At 44.6% G+C, this 27,714-nt stretch overlaps 5 protein-coding genes across 6 annotated transcripts; 4 read left to right on the top strand and 1 right to left on the bottom strand.

Annotated features, from left to right (window-relative positions):
* Positions 1-144: 144 nt before the first annotated feature.
* LOC125763569 (derlin-1) lies at positions 145-1,504 on the top strand. The gene is made up of 4 exons (XM_049426882.1): positions 145-492; positions 556-747; positions 810-970; positions 1,034-1,504. Exons 1-4 carry the CDS (start codon positions 340-342, stop codon positions 1,290-1,292), a joined length of 765 nt encoding a protein of 254 aa, XP_049282839.1. The 5' UTR covers positions 145-339; the 3' UTR covers positions 1,293-1,504.
* LOC125763542 (protein ABHD11-like) lies at positions 1,344-2,918 on the top strand. The gene is made up of 5 exons (XM_049426823.1): positions 1,344-1,460; positions 1,534-1,908; positions 1,973-2,146; positions 2,210-2,583; positions 2,654-2,918. Exons 2-5 carry the CDS (start codon positions 1,675-1,677, stop codon positions 2,787-2,789), a joined length of 918 nt encoding a protein of 305 aa, XP_049282780.1. The 5' UTR covers positions 1,344-1,460; positions 1,534-1,674; the 3' UTR covers positions 2,790-2,918.
* A 309-nt stretch (positions 2,919-3,227) lies between these two features.
* On the top strand, positions 3,228-18,097 carry LOC125763347 (nipped-B protein). The gene is made up of 17 exons (XM_049426386.1): positions 3,228-3,673; positions 6,266-6,526; positions 6,596-6,973; positions 7,644-8,398; positions 8,480-11,767; positions 11,844-12,038; positions 12,118-12,210; positions 12,288-12,581; positions 12,658-12,833; positions 12,923-13,113; positions 13,177-13,455; positions 13,544-13,779; positions 13,879-14,344; positions 14,414-14,579; positions 14,705-14,882; positions 14,959-15,177; positions 15,278-18,097. Exons 2-17 carry the CDS (start codon positions 6,460-6,462, stop codon positions 15,473-15,475), a joined length of 7,179 nt encoding a protein of 2,392 aa, XP_049282343.1. The 5' UTR covers positions 3,228-3,673; positions 6,266-6,459; the 3' UTR covers positions 15,476-18,097.
* A 267-nt stretch (positions 18,098-18,364) lies between these two features.
* On the top strand, positions 18,365-22,574 carry LOC125763399 (coatomer subunit gamma). 2 transcript variants are annotated; one of them, XM_049426564.1, is made up of 8 exons: positions 18,365-18,607; positions 18,772-18,899; positions 18,989-20,624; positions 20,693-20,877; positions 20,955-21,129; positions 21,205-21,390; positions 21,457-21,609; positions 21,682-22,574. In XM_049426564.1, exons 1-8 carry the CDS (start codon positions 18,568-18,570, stop codon positions 21,810-21,812), a joined length of 2,634 nt encoding a protein of 877 aa, XP_049282521.1. In that variant the 5' UTR covers positions 18,365-18,567; the 3' UTR covers positions 21,813-22,574. The 2 variants fall into 2 exon arrangements, with proteins under 2 accessions (XP_049282521.1, XP_049282520.1); XM_049426563.1 differs by lacking the exon at positions 18,365-18,607 and having other exon boundaries at positions 18,714-18,899.
* Positions 22,575-23,836: 1,262 nt separating this feature from the next.
* Positions 23,837-25,306, bottom strand: LOC125763503 (kelch-like protein 25). Its single transcript, XM_049426763.1, has one exon. The coding sequence runs from the start codon at positions 25,147-25,149 to the stop codon at positions 24,013-24,015; it is 1,137 nt and encodes a 378-aa protein (XP_049282720.1). The 5' UTR covers positions 25,150-25,306; the 3' UTR covers positions 23,837-24,012.
* Positions 25,307-27,714: the final 2,408 nt, after the last annotated feature.

The raw sequence follows: 27,714 nt of genomic DNA, 5'->3' as shown, positions 1-27,714 counted from the left end.
AAAAAAAACGAATTTTCTTCCTAACATTACAACGGATAAATTTTAAACATGGAATTTTCCCCGTGTTTCGTCGAGGTTTTCCAACTAGCTTCAAACATTTGTAGCGCTCTGCGCTGGGAAACCCCGCACTGACAGCAAAACTGTCAACACAACGGACCACGTCATTTCACCGGGATAAAAAATATCAAAACAAATAAGCTGCTCCGAAATATTTTTCATTCACTGCTTCATAATTTCTGATGCAAACCAGTGCAACAAGAAGAAATTAAAAGGTTTCTCTATCATCTACCTGTGCGCATTTGTTCTACAAACGATATTACCTCAAGTGAAGGAACAATCATGAGCGATTTCCAAACTTGGTACAAACAAGTGCCACCGTTTACGAGAATTTGGCTAACGGCAACAGTCGGCATTTCGCTGTTGGCCAAAATTGGTATACTGCCCGTGGGATATCTCATCTTGCAACAAGCACCATTATTCTACAAACTACAGGTATGGTAGGCAGCTTGTAAAGTAATGTCGCTTTCCTAACGTGTTCCTAACGGTTTCTTACAGCTATGGAGGCCCATGACAGCAGTACTGTTCTATCCCCTAAATCCAGGGACTGGGTTTCATTTTATGATGAATTGCTTTTTCCTGTACAATTACTCGCTACGGCTAGAGTCAGATCACTATAAACAGAAACCTGGAGACTATTTCTATATGCTCTTCTTTAACTGGATCCTGTGCGTCATCGTCGGTCTGGTGGTAAGTGTAATAAGTAAACGAAACACAATACAGAAGTTGATTGTGCTCTTTTCATTCGTTAGGTGGATCTGCCCATACTGATGGATCCGATGGTACTTTCGGTTCTGTACGTTTGGTGCAAGCTAAATCAGGAAGTGATTGTTAGCTTCTGGTTCGGAATGCGCTTCAAGGCAATGTACCTGCCATGGGTGCTTCTCGGCATGAACATGATACTGTCTTCGGGGTAAGTTGGTATGATGCTTTCGTGTTAACGATTGCTAACTTGCGTTTCGTTCCCTTCTTGTAGAAGCATATTTTCGCTTGTGGGCATCTTCGTTGGACACGCGTACTACTTCCTTAAGTTTAGCTATCCAAGCGAACTCGGTGGGCCTAGTCTGATTGAAACGCCATTCTTCATCAAACGTTACTTTCCCGATGTGCAGGGTGGCACTCATGGGTTCGGAGTACCGCCGGCTGGACAACGTCCAGTACAGCAACAGCAACAACCGGATATGGCTGGCTTCCGCCACGCATGGGGTCGCGGTCAAACGTTGGGACGTAATTAGATACGCGTAATGCATTTCGATGTGTAAATAAGCCAATGATGACAAAAGCTTGTCCTCGGGATAGAAAAAGGATCGCCGTTGTCGTCGTACTGTCTCAATCTCTCGTCACCAGGATGTTATTTAGCAGCAATGGAGCAGTCTACAACAGTCTGGCATTGCCGGTGAAAGGTAATGTTTTTTTCTAATGTATTAAATATTTAATCTTGACCGAAGACTTGTTTGTGATTATGTGAAATAATAGTATTGAGAATCGCATTGGAATGAGCTAAAATAAGAGCAAAGCAAAACTAGAAGAAGTAAAACAGAGACGAAGGGCAGCAGCTGTCAGTATATCAAAACAAACACAAAGAAACACTCGGCAGCCCTTTGTTGTCCGGCAGAAATGTTTCCAACTCCCGTGTGTAGGGCTATTAAAACGTCCTTCCGTTCGCTACACCTGAGTGCAACGTGCTGTACACGGCCAGTTCCGGTTCCACTTTCCTTCACGCGATATGATAACAACGTGTCGAGCAACAATGCACCACCGGTACTCGTACTGCATGGGCTGTTTGGGTCAAAGTCGAACTGGAACAGTTTAGCCAAGGCGTTTCACAAAAATACCAAACCCGTCCGTAAGGTACAAAGAGAGTCAGGAGTGTTCCAATGATTACGCAATTAAATGGTTCGCATGATTTCAACAGATATACGCAATCGATGCACGTAATCACGGAGATAGCCCCCACACGGATGAACATTCGTACGACCATATGGTGGAGGATTTGGTACTTCTTTACAAAACCTTGGGAATTCAGCAAGCCTCCATCATCGGACACAGCATGGGAGGCCGCGCTATGATGCTTTTAGCATTAAAATATGTAAAGAAATGCAATTTCCCTATATGCATGAAGGTTGATAACATTCGTCCCTTTTCACTGCAGCCTGAACTGGTGGAAAAGGCGGTCATTGTGGATATTTCGCCCACCCCCGGACTTGGTACAAGCAATACGAACATCCCGCTATTCCTTCAATCGATGAAAATGATTCAAATCTCATCCGATGCAACGATTCATCAAGCGCGCAAAATTGCAGACGAGCAGCTGAGCCGGATCGTGTCGGAAAAGCCATTGCGAGATTTTCTCATCACAAATCTGGTGAAAGGTGAAAAGGAAGGTGGTCAATTTCGGTGGCGCATTAATCTACAGTCATTGGAGCGTAATTTCAATAGCGGTGTGGCACAGTTTCCGAATCTGGCTGAACTAAAGTTCGAAGGACCAACGCTATTCATCGCTGGTGGACGATCCGATTACGTTAAGTAAGTGCTGGAGCGATTTAATGACGATCCGGCATTTTTTCTCCCTTCTGTAAACTTCTTCTCCTTGCAGATCCGAAGATATACCGCTGATAAAGAAATTGTTTCCTAATTCGGACGTAACGTACGTGAAGGATGCCGGCCATTGGGTGCACAGCGAAAAGTCGACCGAGTTTTCTAAGCTAGTGTTGAATTTCCTCAACTATTAGAGGCTATGCCAGACAGTGATGTACGATAGACTGTATCCAATTTATCTAGTTTTGTAGCAGACGAGTAAATTATTTGTTAACGGGCAATAAATAGGTATCAAACGAAATAAGATAGGGAAATATGCAAAATGCTCTCGGCTCTCTAGTTGAATATTCCACCACCATTCAAATACTTGATTTTATTCTTTATTTCGATTTGTTATTTACTGTCGATAAAACTAATTGAACAAGTGCTATTTCCATGAACAACTAAACAAAATCCTAAAATTATTTTATTCATAAGTTTTCCGTTAATTTCCAGTCCGATTTCGCCTGATCGGCCATTTTTCCAGCGAGCAACTGTCACCGTGCTGTCCATGTGCTCACCTCCTGTGCGTTCCCGTCGCTTGAAATGAAAGACCACGGATAATCGAGTACGCACCGTAATTGTGTATGTAGTTCGCCATTTTCGTTTCGGAACGAGAGCAAAAAAAGCCTACCCGTTCGGAAAAACGGGATCACGGCTTGTGAAAGAAAACGGTGAAAATTGATCGAGATCAGGCGTAAATAGTGAGCCAGGGTGGTCGTCAGTAGCCGCGTACGGTCGGTGAAGTGTGTTTTTTTTGTTAGTTTCGTTTTCCGTCGATTTGCGTGTTTTTTTTCGCGTAGTGGTGCAGCAGCAGCAGCAGCACAGTATCATTCATCATCATCATCATTACGACCACCACCATCATCATCGTCGCAGCAGCAGCAGCAGCAGTAGCAAAAGAAACAACGGCATCGACACTTATCGGTAGTCGTGACTTTTCCTGTGATCCTTACGTGGATGCAGAAGCGATCCAGTGAGGCGATGTGAAAAGATGCTATTTCCTTGCATCCGCCGCGGTGTGGCAGCAGTCACGCAGGTAGAAACCCTGTTTCCATCATCCGGTAGACGACGCGTACGAAAACCACCGTGTTCCCCTGTGTTGTGTCTCTTCCTCGTTCCGCGCGTTTTCAACTAGACAGTGTAATAGGCGATGAAGAGTTCTTTTTTTTTGTTTAGCAAGTGGGAAGAGGGTTGCTGGTTCAGTGAATGGTGAGGTTTGTAACGCTGGTGTGGTTGTAACGTGGAAAAGATTTGTAACACTGGAAAAGTGGAAAATCTGCTGCGGAGAGAAAGTAAACGTGGGAGTTTTCTCGTGCCGTTTGTTCTCATCCTCGCAATAGAAGCAATATTTTGGTTCGCTGACCTCCCTTCATTCCTTGGTGGCGTGTGGTGGCGTGTGCGTGTGTTTGTGCGTGCGTGTTGATTCGGTGTTTTCGAAAGCCCTCTGGCGGTAGAATCCTTCGACAGCTGAAGCTACGGTTGTGACCGCGAACCGATTAAACCGTGCCAGCGATGGTTACTACGATGCTGTATGTAAAGTTGACGACCACCAGTCCATTGTAGCATTGGTTACTTCGTTCAAAACACGCAGCATCTTCGAATCATCTGGTGCGGACCAGCAGCGAACACAAGCACGGTGCTTGTATCGAATTCCAATCCCTTTTTGAGGAGGTGTCACCAACATCAGCCGCGGGGTCGTGTGATGTCTGGTTGGTACGAAACCGGGTTGTCTCCAACGGATGGAAAGTAATGTGGTGTGGTGTGTGAGGTGCGTGGAATGCTGAAATTCCGTCGACATTTCGTTGCTTTACCCATCGTCCACGGTTCTTTTCTTTCCTTCTCTATGCCACTTTCTTCGTACCAGACAGCGCTAGTGCTTGAACGTGTGTGCGTGCGCTTTTGTGTGCGTTTAAAGTAAGCTCGCGAGTGCTTGCGGCGAAGAAAGACAGATCCACCAAATCCATCCTGGGACTGGGAAAGTAGGCTTCGGGTGTTGCGTTTGAAACATACACATTCGCACGCACGTACTTGAGATCTACGGGCCAGGTGTATTACAACCGGGGAAAAACCCCCCTTTAAATAGTTAGTGAAAAGTGGTCCTGCTCGTGAGAAGAGTTCAATGTTTCAACATCGGAAATTAGTGCGGTCAAACCTTGTCCAATGATCCTCATTTTCCTTGAAGATTTTAAACTGCATCTCGTGCGGATCATTTCATTTTCATCGTGTTAAATAAAATGCAGGTTCGTGTGCCTGGTTGGTTGTGAACTGCCTTTATACATTTTCTATTTGAGTGGACAAATTTTGGCAACATGAAACTGCCATACCATTCATGTTATTTATGTTTGCCACTGGCAAGTGCGAAAAAAAGTAAAAGTTTCGCTTGCCAATCGTACATTCCGTAGTTCCAAAAAAACTTTATTTTTCATCCGCCAATCGAAGTGAGCAGTTCGGAACAAAAGAATTACTTTCGCGCTGCTACACATTTTGACAGCTGCCGTTGACGCGCGTGGTCCGACGAGGCCTGTTCGGCAGTTTCTTTGTTTTGTCCTGCCGCAGAACTGTGCGGGCTACCGCTGTTTTTCCACAGGAGAAAATTTCTGTACCATCCTCCGGTACGTTCTCCCGGGGAACGTGAAAAACATTACATTAACGGCGGTCAGGAAGCGCACCGAAGAAAACGTGTAAAGTGTATTGTGGGGGATCGCAGGGTTGCGTCGTTCAACTATTGCTGGCCAGCTCGCGCACACATGCCAGAAACGGGTGTGCTGTGATTAATTATTATGATTTGCCGTCCTCCCGTGTCAGTTGGCCATGCCAACAATTGCAGCGCGATGGAAGCTGTAACTTGTTAGCCCTTTCCCTCGCACGCTATGCGCGAACGAGAGGAAGCTAGCTGTCAAGATGCGTCTCAACTTATTGTTGTTATTATTCGTTCCATCTGTTTCCTTTACTCTTTGCATTGTGTGCACACGCTAAAACACACTCACACACATGTGCACACACGCAGCAGACAGCTTCTTACTGTGGAATAGCAGCTTCGCTAAGCGTGTGTGTGTTGTGACGCTTTTTGCTACCCTTGTAGCTGTAATTTTCTCCCCTTTTGTTGAAGAACAGTGTTTTAAAAATCGACAACACACCACTGAAAGACACTTGGCAGTATATTGTGCGTACCGATAGGAGTGTGTGTGTTTGTGCAGAATCTCGACGACGCGCGGAATATTCTTCTGGTAGTGGTGTCAGTGTGTGCGTGTATACACATTCAAAACAAAAACTCTCGAAGGAAAACATTTTCCCGCGATCAAATCAAACGTCGAGAGTAGCTTCTAAAATATCACTTTTATAGTGATTCAGACTTAATTGGTAAAAGCCCATCACAAAAAATTTTATCGAGCATTTCCATAATAGCTTTTACAATATCTAGTTTAATACATTGCAAAAGCTTGGATTAATGTTATGTTTATCAAATCCTTCAAACTGTACCAATTAATTACTGGTACAAAATAATAATGTTACCTGTACCTACTGTAGTTGGCTCACTCTTCCTGTTCTGCAAACTGTAGCATTAACTTCATCCGTTGCCATGGCAATTCCAAAGTGCACTGACGTAATATGTACTCTTCCTTTGCAGGAACGGAACAATTTATTAGACATACTCCTGTGCGTCCATACACATCGCAACGAAAGAAGCGCGCGTGGTTAATTCAAATCCGGCAATTGTTTAGACCAGGAAGCTATTGAATATAATCTGTATACATTTACACCAGAAAACCGGCCCGAAATTCTAGTTTTGTTTCTACATACGTCTCGTCACCAGCAGTAGCAATGAGTGATCGAGATGTTCCAAGCGTTCCAATAACCACACTTGCTGGTCTTACCAGTCTTTCTGATCGTAAGTATTATCAACGAAGCACTAGAAAAGTGTCCCCCTTTTTACGTTACTTTCTTCCTTTCATTTTAGTGCTGAGCGAACTTCCCATCTCAGATTCGCTGTCCGTATCCGCGTCGCTAAACCGTTCGCTTCTGTTCCACCCTCGAGTGGCCGAGGAAGCGAACAATCTGCTGGCCACAAGGGATGACGCACTAACCGCACAACTCGTTACCGCTATCGAACAAACCAATTCCGATAGCATAGAACTGAAGGACCAGTATCCACAACCTGCTGCACCTGCCAATGGGGTACCAATCGACGGGCCATCGCTGTTGCAGGCGATTCACTCCAGCAGGCCAAACGTCTTCAAAAGCCCCTACAATCCGCAAATCCACCAAATGTTCAGCAGTGCTGTTGCGTTAGGGGTTGGAAATCAGCAACAGTTGGTGGCGCAGCAGCAAAAAATAAGTAAGTGGGACGAAAGCAAGGAAAATGCAAAACCTCTAATCCGCACTGTCATTAATCTATAACTCCTGTTGTACCTGTAACACAATTAATCAACTAGATTTGAATTTAAATGAACAACTAAACTGAATAACCTCACTGATACCAAGCTAATGTATAGATTTATCTATCCATATACTAATCTCTAGAAATAATAAATCATTAATCCAATGGTGTAGAGATTCAATGTTATTTCGGGCGGAATGTTACACATAATCGGCATTGGTATCGGTAAAAAAAGATGTTTAGTTCTAAGATTCAAGAAGCCAGTGTTTGCTGCTGCACTACTGACTGCTGTACAGGATTAACGAATCGAGTAAAAAGAATAACCAATTGCACCTGATGATTGATTGATTATGCATTGCATTAATACCTATAGTGGACCATGTGGAATACTAACTTGTAATATAATTAGATTTTGAATGTTATGGTTTATAAATTGCGAGACAATAATAGTAATGTATGTATTGTATACAATGTTTTTTTTCGGTATACGCTGCTCAAGTAAATATTCTAATTATTTTAGTTCGCTCCAATTTATAATGTGCTCTAATTTAGAACGATTCATTATATTTGTTTTTGCTTTATTTTTATTTTTTTCATTATAATTTTGATTGGTATGCGTACTGTGCAGCTCCAACATCACAGACACAGTTTTACAATCTTCCCAACGAAAGCTATACAAATCTGGTGCAATTACAACAAACGTATACGAATCAGCAACAAGTACCAATCGAGCAATTTCAATCGGTGTTTCAAAATCAAAATGACATGCAGCAGCTGCAGCAGCAGCAACTTCACCATACACAGCAGACTATCCCTAACGTACAGCAACAGCAGCAGCATCAGTTACTGCCACAGCAAACACAGCTTCTTCAACAGCAGTTTCAATTTGCCGCCGACCCGAATCACATAATCCCTTCGCCACAAGCCACTATCATACGAGGACAGGCGCAAAATGTTCTAGGCAATTCCTTTCCCACCCTTTCATCCCAAACGCCCACAACTGCAGTAATGATCGGGCAGCAACCGATCGGTGCACAACTGCATCAACAGGTGATTAATATACAAAATGTTCCATACTCGTCCAATTCTGCAGAAAACAGCCAACTGCAGCAGCAGCAACAACAACAACTCTTCCAACAGCAGCAACAGCAACAACAACAACACAATCAAAATGTGATCGTTTCTCATGCGTCCAATATCGTGCAAGATCAATCCTTGCCCGCATTGGATCCGCATCAAAGTGTGATCCAACAGTCCGCATCCTACACAACTGCAATCCATCCGATTGGTTCATCAGCGGTGGTTTCAGCGCCTCCCGGTAATCAGGCGGTGTCACAGGCGACTATGTTGCAACAAAATCACTTAATCCCACAACAACAACAGGTAAGTAAACGGCGGGATGATGCATATTTAATAAGCGGTGGATTGAATCGACATAAATTATATTGCTCACTTTCTTTGCAGCACCTAAATGTGATAAATCAAACGAATAATAATGTACACAGTGCCTCAACCCAACAGCACCAATATTCGCAACAGCCGCAGCAGCAGCAGCTGACAAATCACACCCTATTGCCGCAAGGGCAACAGTTATCGCAATCTCAACAGCAGCAGCATCAGCAATCTCATCTAAACAACGGCAGCCCTGCCGTGGCCGTCTCTACTGGAATGAATCATCAGCAAGCCCTCTACCAGCAGCAATCGATGCCACATCAGCAGCAGCAGCAACAGCAGCAATACACCAATGCTGCTAACCTTGCGAAGCTTCCAGAAACGGCACCACGGAACAACGAATATTTGCAGCAGCAGCAAAGTAAAAACCTGGATGCCCGAGGTCGACCGTCCCCGGCGCAAGGCAGCACTGCTCCCGAAACGGTTAACACGTCAACATCACTGAACATGCAGCAGCATCACCAGGGCGGAGCCATGAAAGGTCCACAACAGGCGCAAACGGCCGGTGCGCATCGATATCCTACTCCACTGTTGGGTCCCAACAAACCGAGACCTCCGGGAGCTGGTGGTGGCGGTGCTAGTCAACAATCGAATGCTACCACACCTGCCATACGTCCGATCGGTGTTAGTGGAGCGTTGATAAGCAATGCGTCCACTGTGGCGACGAATCGTCTCCCCGTACAATCGCCTGCTGTCCCGGCATCCCAATCGAGCAGTAGTACAGCGGCCACAGCCCGGCCAGCTCCTGCGAAACCCCAGATCGACACAAAGCATCTGTTGAACCGTCTGATACCGCTGAGCGAAGTGGACACATTGAAGCTACCCAAAGTGATCGTTGGGTCGGAACGGCTTACCGAAAAGCACACCCAAATGTTGCTTGCAGAAGAAGGTCTAAAGAAGTTTGTAGCCGAAGAACCGAAAATGGCCGCCAAGATGGGACTGGAGAAAAAGTCCTTCGATCAGATATTCAGCAAAATGAAAGAAGAAACACGTGTAACTTGGGCAACCAAACGGAAGGCACAGGAAAAGATCGAAGAAAACCCGGAGGACTATCTGAGCAAACCGAAGGTAAGACGGGTGGAAAGGCCGGCGGCACCGGTGGTGAAAAAACTCAGCAAGGAAGAGCTGATGGCCACCAACACCTACCAACGGTTCGTTTCGTTGATGAACAAAATTTTCGATCAGCTCGACGAAACGGAAACACCTACCATGGAGGAAGGCGACGAGCAGTATGAATGCATTCCTACGGGTCTGCTCAACAGCATTAGTGCCGAAGCGGCGAAACTAAAGTTGCGAAATGCGATCGATGCAATACCCGAAAACAAGCTAACCTTGCTCATTACGTACGCAATGCGGTCTATCCATTCGGCAAAGAATCTGAGCGGATCTGAGCTACAGGACGATTTGGTTGGGGACGAGTGCATCGAGAAGATTTTGAACGCTGTCGAGGCGTCCCTACTCATTTGCTGTCTGTACACGAGCAAAAACACGAAATTTCTCCAGGAGGATAACATCGACGCCATCATCAAGTTTGTGCAATTTCAGCTACGAGAAACGATTTTCGCTTCGTACGATCCCGTTTATTCGGTGGAAACGAAAAGGAAGGCCGGTGAGGGCAAGAAGAAAAAAGCGGTCACGTACCAGCAGAAAGGAATAACGATGCTGTACACGAAAACGGTCGAACTGTCCAAGCAGCTGGTAACGATGTTTGAGCTGTTTCATTTTGTCGATACGATCGTAATACACGCGTCATCGCTCGGCGTGGAACCGTTTTTCGTGGACAATATTGAAACACTGCAGTTCGTTTGTCTGGATCTGGTAACGACGATCTTTCAGAACGAAAAGTACGCACACCATCGGAGAAACATCGTGTCGGACATACTGACGTCGTTCGATCGGTTACCGCACTCGAAACGCAACTTGCGACCATACAAGCTTGTGAACAACGGTGGCAACATACAAATGATGACGGCGCTGGTGCTGCAGCTCATTCAGTCTTCTGTCATCTTGCCTGAAACACTCACACCGGAGAGTGCGAACGCCGTTAGTACGAAACAGCGGGCCAATAATGCAAACAATGCGGATGATGGGACGGCCGGTGGTAGTGGGAAAAGCACGGATCTGTTCATTTTCGGCAAGTACAACACGGCACTGAGCATTGGTGGTAACTTTCTGACAACCTTTCTGGACAAATGCAAAAGCCGCTCGAATGAAACCGATTTCCGTCCACTGTTCGAAAACTTCATCCACGATCTGCTGACGACGGTTAACAAACCGGAATGGCCGGCCGCCGAACTGCTGCTCAGTCTGCTCGGCACGATGCTGGTGAAGAAAATGTCAGATAAGGGCGTGGAGCAATCGATAAGGGTGGTGTCGCTGGAGTATCTTGGCATCGTGGCAGCTAGGTTACGGAAGGACACTGTGGAATCGCGTTGTAAGGTGAAAACAATGGACACCCTCATCAAGTATATTAAGATCGAACAGGAGAAGGAAGGCGACGAGCCGCTGAACAACAGTAAGTTCCAGCTGGACGAGGAGGAAGAACGGACGGAATTTTTGCAGAAGATTTTGCTCGACTTTCTCGCTGTGAACGCGCACGAAGGCAACGTGGTGTGGAACCATGCGCGTCACTTTTACATCACACAGTGGTATCGGGATTTGATGCAGCGCAAGAAAAAGATTGCCGAGGGCGAGAAAGGGTACGCATCGCGGAAGAAGGCTGCAGCGAAAAAGAGGAAAAAATATCAAAGCGACTCGGACGGATCGGACGGGGCGGACGATTCGGACGGCGACGATGGTAACATTCGCGAGGGCCAGGTCGATCAGGAGCTGAACAGTGAAATCTTCCGAATGCTGGACACGCGGAAGCAATACTATCTGAGTCAGGTGACACCGTTCGGGCGGAACGCAAGTGGTCGATCCGGCGGTGGCGGTCCGGTCGGTGGAAATTACGAGATTAAAACCTATATCGACTACAGCAATGCGAACCTGATTGCGCAGTATTTGGCAAGCAAACGGTCTTTCTCGCAAAGCTACGATAAGTATTTGCAAAAGATCATTCTTGTCGTGCGAGAACCGGTGGTCGCGATACGGACACGAGCAATGAAATGTCTCGCCAACATTGTGGAGGTGGATCAGCTCGTTCTCGCTCGAAAGGATATGCAGATGGGTGTGCAGCAAAAGCTGCTCGATACGGCTATTTCGGTGCGCGAAGCGGCTGTGGATCTGGTCGGAAAGTACATCCTTTCCGATCACGAACTTATTGATCAGTATTACGAAATGATTTCGCAACGAATACTGGTAAGCAGAGGATGGAAGAAAAATACTACGGGTAAGGGTATCATTTATACATGCTTTCTTACGTACTCTTTTACAGGATACGGGCGTTTCGGTACGGAAACGGGTAATCAAAATCCTTCGAGACATTTGCATAGAGTATCCGGCGCACGATAAAATACCAGACATTTGCGTTAAAATGATCCGACGAGTGAACGACGAGGAAGGGATCCAGAAGTTAGTCATGGACGTGTTCATGACGATGTGGTTTACGCCGTGCAATGACAATGATAAGGTACGTCCGAAGAAGACGCACGAAGAAAATGATTGAATTGAAGTGAAATAATCGTTTCGTCCTCCTCATTTCGTAACAGGCTGCGATGGATAGAAAAATTACTCAGATTATAGATGTCGTCTGTTCGTCGCACGAAACGGGGACTCAAGGTTTTGACGCCTTACTTAAAACGGTAGGTATTGTGTAAAGGAACACTGTAAATTATTGAATCTTTCGTAATGTGATTTGTATTTTTTCTATTTTATACAGATATTTGAACCAAAAGAGAGTAAAGATGATTCGAAACTTAAGAAAGAGATTCCTAAAACCTTGATCAAAGCCTGTCAGCAGATTGTAGATGGTTTAGTGGAGGCAACGATGCGACTGGAAGGAGCAGAGAATACGCGGCTGGTAGGATGCATCACAGCGTTGCATCTATTCGCGAAAATTCAGCCCCAGCTGCTAGTAAATCATGCAATCTCGTTGGAACCGTATCTGAATATGCGTTGCCAGAACCAGATTATCTCGAAATTTATCAGCTCGATAGCAGAAATTCTTGAGCAGGTAGGTACATTGTACATGGGATGCGTTCCAAAGTTTATGAAATGAATTATTTATACCGCATTCTGGTTTTGTACAGGTCGTTCCGCTGATGGATCATCCGAGTGAGGTATTTCTAGCCGACCTTGAGTCACATCTGATGATGTTAATCGTCACCCAAAGCCGTACTATCGTGTTGAGTTGTGTTTCTTGCTTGTCTACGGTTGTAAACAAAATCACAAAGAACTACAAACTGATTCGGGATTGCTTTTCCAAGTAAGTAAAAGATACTAAAGTTACTTATTATAAATAGAAACAGAAGTTTATTACTTTTATTTGTAATATTTCTTGCGTCTTGTTTTCAGACTGTACTATAAAGGTCTAGTATCCATCAAAGACAAGCTTGCAACGGATTCATCGATTCCCATCGAACAGTACTTCCGGCCACAGTTCCGACGCAGCATATTTACGGTAGGTTTGATTATGCGATACTTTGACTTCCGGCTGCCAGAAGTCTACGGTGCGCCTAAAAGCGGTGAAGATTCCTCCAGTCAAGGTAAGTCACATAATTGCAACACAAAGATCCATCGGCTCATTGCGGTATTTTATTGCGCTCCAGGCTCAACCCTACCAGCCAACATATGTGAGGACGTGTTCGCAACACTGGCATTTTTCCTTTCCTGCGACCATAGTGAAATATGCAAGGAAGCCCTAACCTCGATGGGTAACTTTTGTGTAAAAAACTACGAATATCTGATGAAAGTGGAGCTGCGAGATTATTACAATTATCTCCTCACGCAAGATAAAGTACTGACGGACATGAAAATAACGGTGCTGAAAAATATTCTCATGTATCTTACGGAGGCGGAAAATCAAATGGTGCGGAACGATAAGGAATGTAAGTGAAAAAGCTACCTACGCATTCGCAGCTACATCGCTCGCTTTTACACGATGCAATATTTTGCGCCTTTTTTCCTTTTACGCAGGGTCGAAACAATCGAAAACGGAAGATCTGAAGGAAATGGGTGACGTGTCGTCTGGCATGGCGAGTCGTGTGATACAGATTTACCTGAAGGAGATACTGCGCAGCTTTCTGCACCGGGACTACGGTGTGCGGAGTTGGGCGATGCGGGTCGTCGAGATAGTCCTGCGGCAAGGGTTGGTCCATCCAGTACAAATAGTTCCTTACCTTATATGCTTAAGTACAGATCCGGAAAAAGAGGTAGAGTACAAATATCTATTCCACTTCATTAAATGCTATGTCTTGGGCTGTATTTGCTAAACTGTTTCCTGTTGTTATCTTACCTCCTCTCACGTACAGGTGGCACACAGTGCAGACAGACATTTGCAGGAGATCGATAAGCAGTATCCAGGCTTTGTAAATATGAAATCTAACGCCGGTATGCAATTGTCGTACGAGCTGCAGGAATTGTTGCAGCGGCGGGACGAGAGCAGCATTGTGCGGGGCTACCGGGTCAGGGACCCGCAAGAGCCTCCTTCGGCCATGAACGGGTTCCTGTACGCACAGCTACGAGGTACGAAACCGCAGCGGCGTGGATTGATACAATCGATCACGAAGCAATTCGATGAAGGCAAAATCAGTCTACGGCAAATGTTGTATCTGGCGGATAATCTTGCCTACTTCCCGTACGCCGTACAAGAGGAGCCTTTGTTCATTATCCATCACATTGATGTGCTTATCTCTGTGACGGGCACGAATTTGCTAGCGACGTTCCGTGAAGGATTGAAGCCACTGCCAGGAACCGAAGCAAATACGGAACCGAATGGTAAGTATAATTTATTGCCAGATGAATGAATAGTAACTTAACGAAATGTTTCAACTTAAACCTTTGCAGCACAAAATCCCCTCGAAGACGATGATGATGATGACCAAGAAGCAATATTGAATCGACTTCCAGAAGATACTTCCGATTTGGAAAGTTGTATACGGTCAGCTCAAGGTTGCATGCTGCTCTTAATACTCAAACAACATCTAAAGGATATTTACGGTATCACAGATAGGTAAATAGAAATTCAGATGCTAATCTCTATCATTTCTCTTTCTTCTTGTTGACGTAACCTAACTTTTAAGTCATATTATACGTTACTAGTATGATAATACGTTACTTTTATTTGCTTTATTTTAGCAAAATATCGCGGTACTCTCCATCGGAATCTGGCAAAATCTACGACAAAGCCATTCAACGAAGATCCAACTCATTGTTCGATCCCAAGTCAACAATTACGTTACTAAAGGAAAACCGCAGCACTGCTGGTGCCAAGACCGAACAGGAACGAATCGAACTGGTGCAACGATACTTAGACGTAAGTGTTTGGCGTGGTGTCGATTGTTGCGATTTTGCATTACGGTACATTAAAATGATCTCTTTCTCTAAAACAGTTCAAACAGCTGATGCTGAGGCTAGATCCGGACGATCCGGACTTGCTGGATGAGGATGAAAAACCAAACTCGGTCGCCGGAACACCGGTGAAACAAGCCCCGGTTGCTGCATCGGCATCCACCCCTCATAATCACACAACAGACGGAACAAGCAATAACGTACACGTGAATAACGTGAACAGCACTGCCGGCGGCCCTATGCCGGTTTCGCAACAGAATGTGAGTGTTTGAGCTGTCAGAGGTGGTCGTATCATGGGTGTGGGTGTACTGTTCTAACGTAAATATGTACGTGCCATTTTGCATAAAACCAACTTTATAGGATTATAGCAATCGATCGTCTTACCACGGCGTCGTCAGTAATGTGCCGAAGACACCGAAAACGCCATCAAATCGGCAGCTGGCGTCGGCGGCAACACGCAAATCAACTGTCGGTGCGCGCAGTGCTAAGAAGAAGAAACGAAAAGCGTCCAGTTCCGAGGAGGAGGAAAGTGATGCCAGCGACGATGATTACGATTAAGAGCGTAACTCATCTCACCTACCTTTCCTACCTATACCTACAACAGCCAAACAACTAACAATGGACCACTGTGGATCCCCCCCCTCTCTGTGTGTTACCACTCGTTCGGATTACAATCCATACAAGTACCTCATGTATGCATCCTTTTGAGAGATTCACTCCGCGGTCCTGTTACCGGAAGGAATTATATTCTATCTTTTATAGCTCGTAATAGCATGCTTTGTAATAGTTATAGTCCACTCCTTCTTGCTGCCCAGCTTTACTTCTTGCCCCAATGGGTTGTGGAGGTAAAACTGGCACTATTCTTATTGTTTGTTTAATTCATTTTAATTTATTGATATGATTCTTTGTGTTTGTACCCATTAGCTGTGCTAAACTGCTTATCCCAGCTCAGTAATCGCGCATTCCTATATCATTACAAAAGCTATGTATTGACGAAAGGCAGTTGCTGTTCAATACGAATAGAAAACGCAGCATAACCGATTGCATTTCAATTGTTGCTTTATCAGTTTTGTTTTTTCTCTTTCTGCAAACCCCTATTTTCCTCGAGGTTGTGTCGCGAGAGCAACATAAATATCAAAACCACTAAAATCCATGAGATACATAGGGAATTAAAAGCAGCGATTAATAAATTGAACGGTTGTTCTGCAGTTGTTGAAGAGAATGGAGATAAATGAATGTTGAAAAGAATTTAATTGAAACGAAATCTTAGGATCGGGAAGGCAAAAACCGCAACACAGAAGAACCCATTTACTTAATTTATCATCATACACAACACGTGAAACTTTGCTCTGCTGTGAACCAATGGGGACAAAAAGTGTAGCAGTCTAAAGAGAAACAAACACGGAATATTATTACCGAATGACCGCCCCAGCATACAAAAGAAATCAAGCCTTTCCATTTGGGGAAGGCACAATTACAATAGAAGAGTAATTTTTTAAAAAAAAGTTTATCGAAATATTTATGAGCTGTTTGGAAGATTTGCTAGAAAACGAAACAAAAACACAAAATGCGATATGTTAGAAGCGGTTGGGATTAGGCTTTTTTCCTCGAGAGAACGAATAATTTGGAACGTCCGGGTAATGGGTTCCAGTGCATACAAACTAAACACGGAGAATATAGAAGATATTAATTTATGGTATATGGTATTATGGTATGGTAACGGCGCCGGTCATCCAATCCCATTCGGACCGTACCCCCGTACGCAGGACTAGCTATCCAGCTATGGGCAGAAATGGCAGGCCAAGACCTCGCCTGAGGTTGTAGTGGCACATAAGAAGAAGAATTTATACTGCAATGAAATGAATGTGAGCAAGCGAATGCGTGAACAATTTAGAAGATTAAAAATGAAAACCGGAAAGACTTTAGGGTGGGTCAGAGGGGTTGCACTTAAGTGTTTTGTACTAGACGTGCGAGTACGGAAGAAGGTTGACGAGTGCGTTGGCGAAGCCGATGCTGGAATATGCGGTGGAGTTTGCAAACGATGTTTTGTAACATATATTTAAATCCAGCTCGTATTCGCGTCTATTACTGAATGAACTTCTTAGTTTCGAAGTTTATGATAGTATCAATGATTAAGCACACAAGCACACAGCCGGCGAACACATGCTCCGAGGACAGTAAAACGATGCTGTTCTCTTGAAGAGAATACTACTAATGTAAGTGGATGGGTTAATACCGACCGACAATTATATATATATCTGGCGATATGGAGATCGGTCTTTTAGTGCACGATTTAACAACAACGCCCGTTCCGGGATAAAATCTCGACTGGACCGTGTCCTCCATACGCACGACAGGATTGGCTAGCCAGCGTTGGGTAAATCAAGTCACAGATGATGTCCATAGGTGTGTAGTCACAGTAGCCACTGTAAATAGTAAACTCGTACGATTGTTTTGTCTTCTATCTTCTGCTAGAGATGACGTTAAGTAAATAATACCGGAACGGACTGAAAAGTAAATGCAAATGTTTCGATGGCATATGGCGAAAGTGTGCAGCTATAGCAGAGGGAGAGGAAGATGAACGAGGGCGGTATGGCATCTTCCGAAACTTTGCATTCGTGTACGTGTAATAATTTTAAACAAATATTTAATGCAACACATAGAATGGTGGTAGAATTAGTAGCATTTAAAATCTTAAAGAGAGCGCACTAATGAATACGCGCGCATGTTAGGGAAGAATGAAAGCGCGGACGAAAATTATTCATCTATGTAGTAAAAAAGGAACAAACTACATGCAAACGGGGAGTATTACCGCTTCGATTCGGCAAAAAAAAACAGAAACGGATTGGAATGCAAATAGTTTTACAGCATGCGTGTGTTTGTGTGTGTATGTGTGCGCGTGTGTGTATACGTATGATTTGGGCGCATTTATTGATTAAGTAGGATGAGAGATTCCATCGAAAAAGTGCGCGTTCCTTGTGTGATTGATCGATGTGGTGTAGCAGCGTGTACGTAGCGCAGGTTTGTTTCGTGTAAATATTTGAACAAAAGCTGGAATGGAGCTAAGACGAAATTGTAAAAGAGTAATGAAATCAGATGGAGTTAAATTAGAAGACGATTTAAAAACACAAATCCACGAAAACATCGAGAAAGCAAATATATTTTCTCGGGAGAAAAGTATATCATGTGTACGTGTTTCTTTTGGTTTCTGTGTCAAGGGGTGGTATTAATGTGAAAGATCAGATGATATGGTTAAATATTAGAACAGGATTGAGCAACTTATATATTATATATTTATACTTATATAGCAAATTATATATTGGAAAAAATATATATCAACGGCTTTATCATTGTTTTGAACTCGTATAATGTCCAATCGATTGGCTTTGACAGTTTTATACCACCAAGACGTCAGCGCTACTGTCAAGTAAGCTTTATACCACCCCACTGACAGATGATGTCCGAAAAGAAAAAAGAAAACTGCATCAATTATTGTGACGTGGTTGAAAATTTCGACGAGGAATAGTGTTGCATTTCTTTAGCAAAAATTGCGTAAATTTCGTGTAAAAACCCAACTCGAAACAGTGCAAATTGTGGTATCTTGAGACCGCAAGCATTACGCACAGAACAACCCGTCCCCGGTTATCAGGATGAGCTCGTTTAAGCGAGATAACAAGGAGGAAGATGACGGTATGTATTTTGGAGACCTAGTTGCTTGATCGCAGTTAGCATCGACCGCATATCCGTGCGAAGGAAGCACGGTTAAAGTCATCTGTTGTCATCGTTTTTTTGTTCAATTGCTGCTTCTTTCATGTGGCGCACTAAACGTGGCCGTGCACGTCGTCGGTTGGCAGGTGGTAATCCATGGCAAAACCTCGAGAAAACGTCGGTGCTGCAGGAGACGCGAATGTTCAACGAGACACCGGTGAACGCTCGTAAATGTACACATATTCTCACCAAGATACTGTATCTACTTAATCAGGTAAGTGGAGCCACGCCGTTGGTGGTTTTTATTTAGAGCTGACATCACCCACCCACCCATTGTTGATATTTGCTCACTGTATTCCGTAGGGTGAAGTGCTGGGCACAAGGGAGGCTACGGAGTGTTTTTTCGCGATGACAAAACTGTTCCAATCGAAGGATGTCGTGATGCGGCGCATGGTTTATCTGGGCATCAAGGAGCTTAGCCCAATTGCGGACGATGTTATCATTGTAACGAGCTCGTTGACAAAGGACATGACCGGCAAGGAGGATCTGTACCGTGCCCCTGCCATCCGGGCGCTGTGCAGCATCACGGACAGCACAATGCTACAGGCCGTTGAACGCTATATGAAACAGTGCATTGTCGATCGGAATGCACCCGTCTCGAGTGGCGCACTGGTCAGCTCACTGCACCTGGCTAGTACGGCCGGTGAGGTGGTCAAGCGCTGGGCAAATGAAGCACAGGAAGCACTGAACAGTGACAACATAATGGTGCAGTATCACGGGCTCGGTTTGCTGTACCACATCCGGAAAGCTGACCGGCTGGCGGTAACCAAGCTGGTAAACAAGCTGACACGTCAACATCTGCGAAGCCCGTACGCTACGTGCTTTTTGATTCGTATCGCGTGCAAAATTATGGAGGAGGAAGATGCCAGCGGTAACGCAACCGAGGAATCACCGCTGTTCAACTTTGTCGAGTGCTGTCTGCGCAATAAGTCGGAAATGGTGGTGTACGAGGCGGCCCACGCCGTCGTCAATTTGAAGCGAACAAATCCACGGGAACTCTCGACCGCGGTCAGCATTTTGCAGTTGTTCTGCGGTTCGTCGAAGGCCACATTACGTTTCGCGGCGGTACGCACGATGAACAAGGTGGCCATGCTGCATCCACCCGCGGTCAATGTGTGCAATCTCGATCTGGAAGGGTTGATTGCCGATTCGAACCGTTCGGTAGCAACACTCGCTATCACCACGCTCCTAAAGACCGGTGCCGAAAGTTCGGTCGAGCGGCTTATGAAGCAGATCGCGACGTTTGTGGCAGAAATTTCGGACGAATTCAAGCTCGTGGTGGTGCAGGCGATTCGTTCACTGTGCACGAAGTTCCCCCGTAAGCACGCGGTCACAATGAACTTCTTGAGCGGGATGCTACGGGAGGAGGGTGGTTTGGAGTACAAGACGTCAATCGTCGACACGATCATCTTGATCATCGAGGAAAATCCGGACGCGAAAGAGGCAGGTCTCGGGCATCTGTGTGAGTTTATCGAAGATTGTGAACATACGTCGCTGGCGGTGCGTATTCTGCATCTGCTCGGTAAGGAAGGACCATACTCGAAGTGTCCGTCACGCTACATTCGCTTCATTTACAATCGCGTCATACTGGAGAATGCGACCGTACGAGCAGCGGCCGTCGCTGCGATCGCACAGTTCGGTGCATGCTGTCCGGATTTGTTACCGAACGTGCTGGTGCTGCTGAACCGCTGTCAGATGGATTGTGACGATGAGGTACGCGATCGGGCCACCTATTATTACACCATTCTGAACCAATCGAACCCGGAACTAAATAAACGGTTCATCGCCGATCATGAGATCGTATCCCTGCCGCTGCTGGAAAAATCGCTAAACGATCATCTGAAGGGCCCGCTGACGGAGCGATTCGATCTCTCGATTGTGCCGAAATCGCAGGTCGTCCAGCCGGAAGTAAACGAAGAAGTCATGATCATGAACAAAGGTAAGATCGTAGCGTATGTGTATGCCAGATTCTAAGTAGTGTTGTTATAACATGCGTCCTGTTTGTAGCGGCACCAAAAATCGCACGTGTCAATCGTGAAGAGATTAACACGGAGAAGCTGCTCGCCATACCGGGCATCCATCATGTAGGCGCACTGCACAAATCCTGCGCACCGGTGCAACTGACCGAGAGTGAAACCGAATACACGGTGTCCTGCATCAAACACTGCTTTGCGCATCACATTGTGTTCCAGGTAAATCGCATCTCGTAAAATCTCGTTTAAAAGAAAAAAAGGGAAAATTTAAACCTTGCCCTCTCTCTCTCTTTCAGTTCGATTGTGTGAACACGCTTTCGGATCAGCTGTTGGAGAATGTACGCGTAGATTTGGAGCTCCCGGAAGGCTTCGTGTCGCGTGCCGTTATTCCGTGTGCAAAGTTACCGTATGGTGACAAAGAATCTACCTACGTTATCGTTCAATTTCCGGAAGACGTACCCAGCTCTATCGGTGAGTGTGCGGGCACACCGTTATAGAAATCATAGGAGAGTATTTTTCTTACTGTTTCGTTCTATTCCATTTTAGCCACACTGGGCGCAACATTACGTTTTCTGGTGAAGGATTGCGATCCAGCCACCGGACAGCCAGATTCGGACGAAGGTTACAACGACGAGTACATACTAGAGGATATCGAAATAACCGTTGCGGATCAGATGCAAAAATCAAAGAAACAAAACTTCCTTGCCGCGTGGGAAAGTGCCGATACGGAAGGTTGTATAATGATGAAAACATCTGGTAGAAGGTCTTTCTAAATTTTTTTTTATTCTCCGTGTACAGAATGGGTTGAAGCGGAAGACACATTCGAGCTGTCGTCTGTGAACAGTCTGCAGGATGCCGTAAACACGATTCTGAAATTCCTCGGCTTAGCTCCTGCGAACCTCTCCGAGAATGTGCCGGACGGCGCCCACACGCACACGTTACTTTGTTCCGGTGAGTTTTACGCTGCCAAAATGTGTTAAACATCCAGCTCATGCTCATTGTTTTGATATCGTTTATCTGCAGGAACGTTCCGTGGTGGAGTGGAAGTGTTTGTCCGTTCGAAGCTGGCCGTGGCTGATGGTGTTACGATGCAGCTGACAGTGCGATCGACGGATATGGACGTTGCGGAATTAATTACGTCCGCGGTAGGCTAAACACACGCGCTCGATTCGAACAGTACAGCCGAACGATATCGAACCCCACTGTCGGCTTCCATCTAGCTTCTGCTCCGATCATTTTTTGTGTTTTTATTAGAACGCATAGCAAACCGATGCAGATGTGTATGTAGAATGGATTCTAAATGACTGGGGTTCTCTCATATGAACGCTGTTGCTGACTATCGTGGTATGCTATATTTTCATTCCGTGCATTATATACAAGAATGAGCCTCCCGTGTGTCCGTTTGTTTGCACCAGTAAATCTATCCAGGTGGAATTATTGGCCATGTCCCCTTGTCCGGTACATACTAAAAGCGAGCAGATAGGAACCAACGTGGAATATATTTTAACTTACGTTACTATTAGCAAAAACAATGGAAAAAAGGAAGGGAAGTACATACGTATGAGTTAACCGTGTCGCTGTTCAAAACATTCACAACCCAATACCCGCAACTCACAGCTAGAGGCGTCAATTTGCAGTTTCTTTGTGCTTTCAACAAAAGCAAACACCAATCATTTGAAAAGGAACACGAACGAGAATCATACTATAAGGCAAATGCTATTACCTGGTGCATTTTCCTTCATTTGGTTCATCTCATCTTTCATCGCATTGCTCACAGATTCGGCGCGCCGAAAACACCCTTCGACATGCAATTTCCCTTCCGGGCACGTGTATGTGAATATGTATTAATTAGTGTAATATGAGTACCACTGAAACAATAAATAAACACGGTTACTTTTGTTTTCTTTAACAGTCTACTGCCAGCGTAAGTAAATTTTTGTTCGTAAAGCAAAGCAAAATTTTGTCCGCCCTTTCGACTTTCGCAAATTTCCCCGTGATCGTCCGCTGAAAACGTCCAAAAATGATTTTTCGACACCAAGAGAGCATCTAACGGAAGAGGTAACACTGATTGGCATCCATCATCCGTCATATTAGTATTAGTGATCGGTAAAATAATTCTAACAAGAGAGCATCTCACGAAGGAGGTAACATTAGACCACCGTCCGATTTTGCCGCAAGCGAAATGCAAGCGACAAAAATCAAAAACGACTTTTCGACACCAAGAAAGCATCCAACAAAAGAGGTAGCATTAACTAGCATTTCCCCAGCTTAGCGGTTCATATAGCGGTCCCTTTCCCACTCGTTATCATTGACAGCAATTCGAGATCCTCTACCATTGGTCGGATGAATTGAAAGAGATGATTTTTTTTTTTCCCTTCCTCCCATATGATCATCAATACTAGATCATCACGAGCCATGATAACATGCGAGAAAAGAACAGCTATGCGATATTCCAGCACGGCGGCTAGAAGAGAGAAGTGACTGTTGCCTGCTTCGTGGGATACTCTCTTGGTGTCAAAACCGGTTTTGATTTTTGTCGCTTGCATCTCGCTTGCTCCCGGTCGCGTGCGGCAAAATCGAACGGTGGTTAATGTTGCCCTCTTTATAGGATGGTCTCTTGTTAAAATTATTTTACCGATCACTAATACTAATATGACGGCTGGAGGAGACAAATCAGTGTTACGTCCTGCGTTGGATGCTCTCTTGTTGTTTTAAATTTTAAAACCGACCGTTTTCTGCAACAAAATTCTCAGAGGCGGAGAGAGTCATTTGAAATAATAAAACAGCAACGCTTTTTCAAGTAATAAATGTATTTTTCTTCTCAATATCATCTTTATTTCGTAATATTGTTGTCACATCTGTTCATTCGTTACAATTTCATTCAGCCCCAGGAAACGGCGATATAATTTAATTTATACTTGTGTAAATCATCCTTTGGAGGGAATAACGCTAATCCTCATCAACGTTCCTAACACTTTATCCTTTTGCGCATGCTATCGTTGAACATGATTCTAAATGTTCCTGCTCTTGTCTAGCGACGATACATAACCCTCTAGAAATAGGAATGTGATTAATAATGAAAGGACGTCCTTTTGAGGCAGAAAGAAAGAAGCGGTTCGCACCCTTTTTCCTGATATCAATCGCTTCACACTAATCGATGTTTATTTTTTGCACTCCATCAGCGATTTAATAATATCGTATGATATATATTTCCTTGTTTTGAATAATAGCAGTACATTATACAAAATATAATTAAATCAACAAACAAACAAATTCTTCCTGAGAGTCACGCACAATTTAGACACCACCGTGATGTTTTTTTTTATCCGAGAGCTCAGCCTCACGAGAGCTTCCTTAGTCTGTCACGGTACATTCTCCGAACATATCCTCCAGCAGGCTCACATTATCCTCGGAGAGTCGGAATGTTTGCCAGATGTTGGGTTTGGTGCACAGGACGTGTAGGAACTCGTTGAATCCATCGTAGCTTGTATCACCGGCAACAAATGCGAGCGTTTCTGTCGTGTCTGGAACCAGTCGGACACGTTCCATCGGCACACTATGTTCTACCAACCAGCCGCTTCCTCCATCTGCCGCGGATGTCTGCTTGCTGTTGACAGCCTGCCGGTGTGAGCAGATAGATGCAAGTGCCCTATCAACCAGCTGCTTCGTAGCGGTATGTCGCAGAATTGGCTGCAGTTCGGCACACTCCTGGAAGACGCAGAATCGGGCCAGATCGCCTGCCCGCATCCGTTCGAAGCGCACCAACTTCATTACACTCTCGATCGCGTACTGCCGTTCACCCCAATCGTACAGCAACCAGTGGCATGCGGCGTACAGCACATCCGTTTCGTCGAACACTCCAACAATGTTGGACGCCAGCAACACCGATAGTTCCTCCAGCGAAAGTTCACAAAACTCGGGCGTGCTGACGAGGCTCAGGAAGAAGCGACAGATCCGGCGCAGCATCATCGGTTGCAGCTGGACGCTGCGAAACTTACGCGCCTGCAGAAACACAAAGAATGCCACATTTTCCACCACCTTAGGATTGTCCAAATGCTGCCAGCAACGTTCGACCAGCGCAGGAATGCGCAGAAATTCGGCCGCAGACAGAACGCTAACGAAGTGTTCCCACTCAAGCTGCCGGTTTGGGTCCAAGATCCAATCGTACACTATTTGGAACGCGGCCGGTGGTACTTGATGCGCCGGGAGTTCCACCACTGGCTGGCCTGGACGCACCTCCTGCTCGAAGTATTCGCTGAAGCACTGCAGCGGTAACAGATGACAGTGGATTAGCGTATCTTCAATGTGCACCTGAAGGTCGGTGTTTTCGCGTCCCTTGATTTTACGCTCCATCAGTGGCCAAAGGGCAGACCGGACGCTTTTGCGCAGAGGCGTAAACGCTGACTGCAGCTGGGAACAATCGATGTACTGCAGGAAGAAGTCACTGGATATCGAAAATTGCTGCAAATTCTCGTCGGAAGCTTCGTCCATGGTGAAGATGGTGAAGAATTTTACGGACGAACCTTTTCCAGTGCAGTTGTTGTGTTTTTACGCGAGTAACTCTGTTTAACAATTACAAAATGAACGTTGCATGCTTTGATGTGAGCACATTTGAAGGGTTTGTAGATTGTCTCTATTTGCAGCTCATTTCCACAGTGACGACGTTTTGTCCTGGTTACGTTCTGTTAATAGAATATAAAAAAAGTTGGATATTTTTCATATGTCACTGTATTAAGCATTTCGATCAGGAAGGAATGTTCGAACGTTAAATTTATGTTAATTCAGATGTTAGGATTAAGGAAGATAGCTCAAGCTTAAATAGGATTAAAACGGCCATAAATGCTTTTGTCCAAACAGCAATGAGTGTGGGACGTTTAGTATTATTTGTTCCGAAACATATCAACAAAGTAAAAAGGTTTAAACGGTTTTATCCACAAACGTTAAACAGTCGGTTTTATCTAGAGACATTAGTCAACAATGCAGCAGAAGGAATTTAACTGGAGGAGAAATTTAATAAGCAATACCTACGTACCTATAATTCCTTTCGTACGCTACGGGCAACAGATTGATTTGCTTCATTTTGCCGATGGTCATTATCGTCACTCTGTACGTTGAATGTGCAAATTTATCGTCCTGCTGCTAGCCAAATGTCGCGACCGGTGCAATGCAAGTAGCAAAACTGAAAACAAAACAAAAAAAGCGTTAGTTTCACTCCACTATCAGATCAAGTCCCCGAGGTGACTATGAGCGCCCTAGCGACGATTCCTGGTGGTTCTGCATCGTGCGCACCCGTCCTTAATTTATGATAATTGTCTCGATACATTTTAATCCTTAGTCGTATGCAAATTGTGGCACCGAAATGTCGCTAACCTGGGTTTTGTAGACCCGCCATTTTTGGGGGTTGGGAACATTTCCATACCACATGCCAAGCATTGCATTGTGAACGTTTGCCACATAGGTTCGTTCTCTCTCTCTCTCTCTCGTGCAAAAGTAAATGAATTTATTTCGGTACATTAAACGCTTTGGCTGCGGTTTGGCGTACTTGAGAGTGTAATTGTTGTTTATTACTTTTTTGCTGCTGCTGACTATACGGACAAGAAGAAAAACGCACTGATTTATTCTGGCGATGAATACCCAAAGGAAATTCATATTAAATGTTTTTCTGTTTAATACTGCAGTGACTTTTAAACTAAAATAAAATAAACACAGATATTACCAACTAATATTACTTAAAAAAATTATATTTTCAAAGTAAAACATATTGTGATGTACTTAAATTTATCAAAGAAAAATTTAAAAAAAAACATAAATATGGTGACGTCAGTTCTCAATAATCCACCAAAAAACAGATAATTTTTTTCTTACTCTCCTTCGACGTACAAGGAACACTTCTTTTCGCAAAGCAGAAAGCATAAAATAAGGACGGCATTCCAACCGGCTGCCCTGACACCCATAACAATATCAATAACCATAAAAGGCATTTCAAATCCATTAGGGACAAATCTTTTTACATTTTATTTACCTCGCACCAATTTGCTTCGGCAGTGTGGATCGTGCCGTTGTTCCCTTTGCTTGCGGAGTTTCCCCAAAGGGATTAACAACACCGCTGGAGGAAGAAGGACAAGAGTAATCGAATGAGCCGAAGACATGGACAGCATGGAGGGCGGTAAATTGCAATCGCTTTGTCATCGACACATCTCTACAGCATCCACGAATTGTACTGGAGGAGAGAGAGAGAGAGAAATTACTTTAAAAAATCACCTCTCATCTAAAGCACGCACGCAACACGTCCGTTTTTTTGGTCGGAGCTGTAAAGAAGCGGCAAGGAAGATTGCAAACATTTGACGATTATTATCACTGTTATCACTGACACTTGGTCGCCTTGAGGGGCGGGTGATGGCGGGTTAGGCATCCCATCGAGCGGCCCATTAACCTGATGGAATGAAATCGACGGATAATTGCTTCGGCGTTTCGGTAGCACGTGCCAAGAGTTTTCCTGTTGTCTCACGTGTGCGTGAAGGAAAGCGATCGGTTTAGCTCCACCCCTCTCGATGGTCGGGTTCGACCAATCGGATGCAGGGAAGCATCGTTTGTAATGGCGTCGGTAGTTGTTTCCCGGTCGACCAGTTGGGCTGTGAGTGTGAAGCATGCGCAGTAGAAAATTTCCATGGAGGCGCCTGGTCGTTTGTAGCAGTTCCATTTGTACGGGATCATTTTCGATGATGTTTCCATTCTGGCCGGATTTGTTGTCAAACTGTAAGGAAGCATAAATACATTCGAATGTATGTTAATAATGTAATAATTAATGTATATTATTAAATTGTAGTTTTTTTTAACTAAATTCTCACACTGAATCTTATTAATGAACGAGAATATACTTTTTTTTAATTTTTTTAAAGTGAAAACATGACTACAACAAATTAACGATCTTTCTTAAGCATGCTAGTAATGAAGCAATTCAGACGTCAAAGTACACGCAAGAAAACAAACAGCAAATGATGAAAATTATCCTATCAACAGTGATTAAATTTCCCTCGCACTCCATTGCGCTTACAC

Source organism: Anopheles funestus, chromosome 2RL (assembly GCF_943734845.2).
Source record: "Anopheles funestus chromosome 2RL, idAnoFuneDA-416_04, whole genome shotgun sequence".
Taxonomy (NCBI): Eukaryota; Metazoa; Arthropoda; class Insecta; order Diptera; family Culicidae; genus Anopheles; species Anopheles funestus.
The sequence above is the reverse complement of the archived record's forward strand: the minus strand, read 5'-3'. Positions and strand labels throughout refer to the sequence as shown.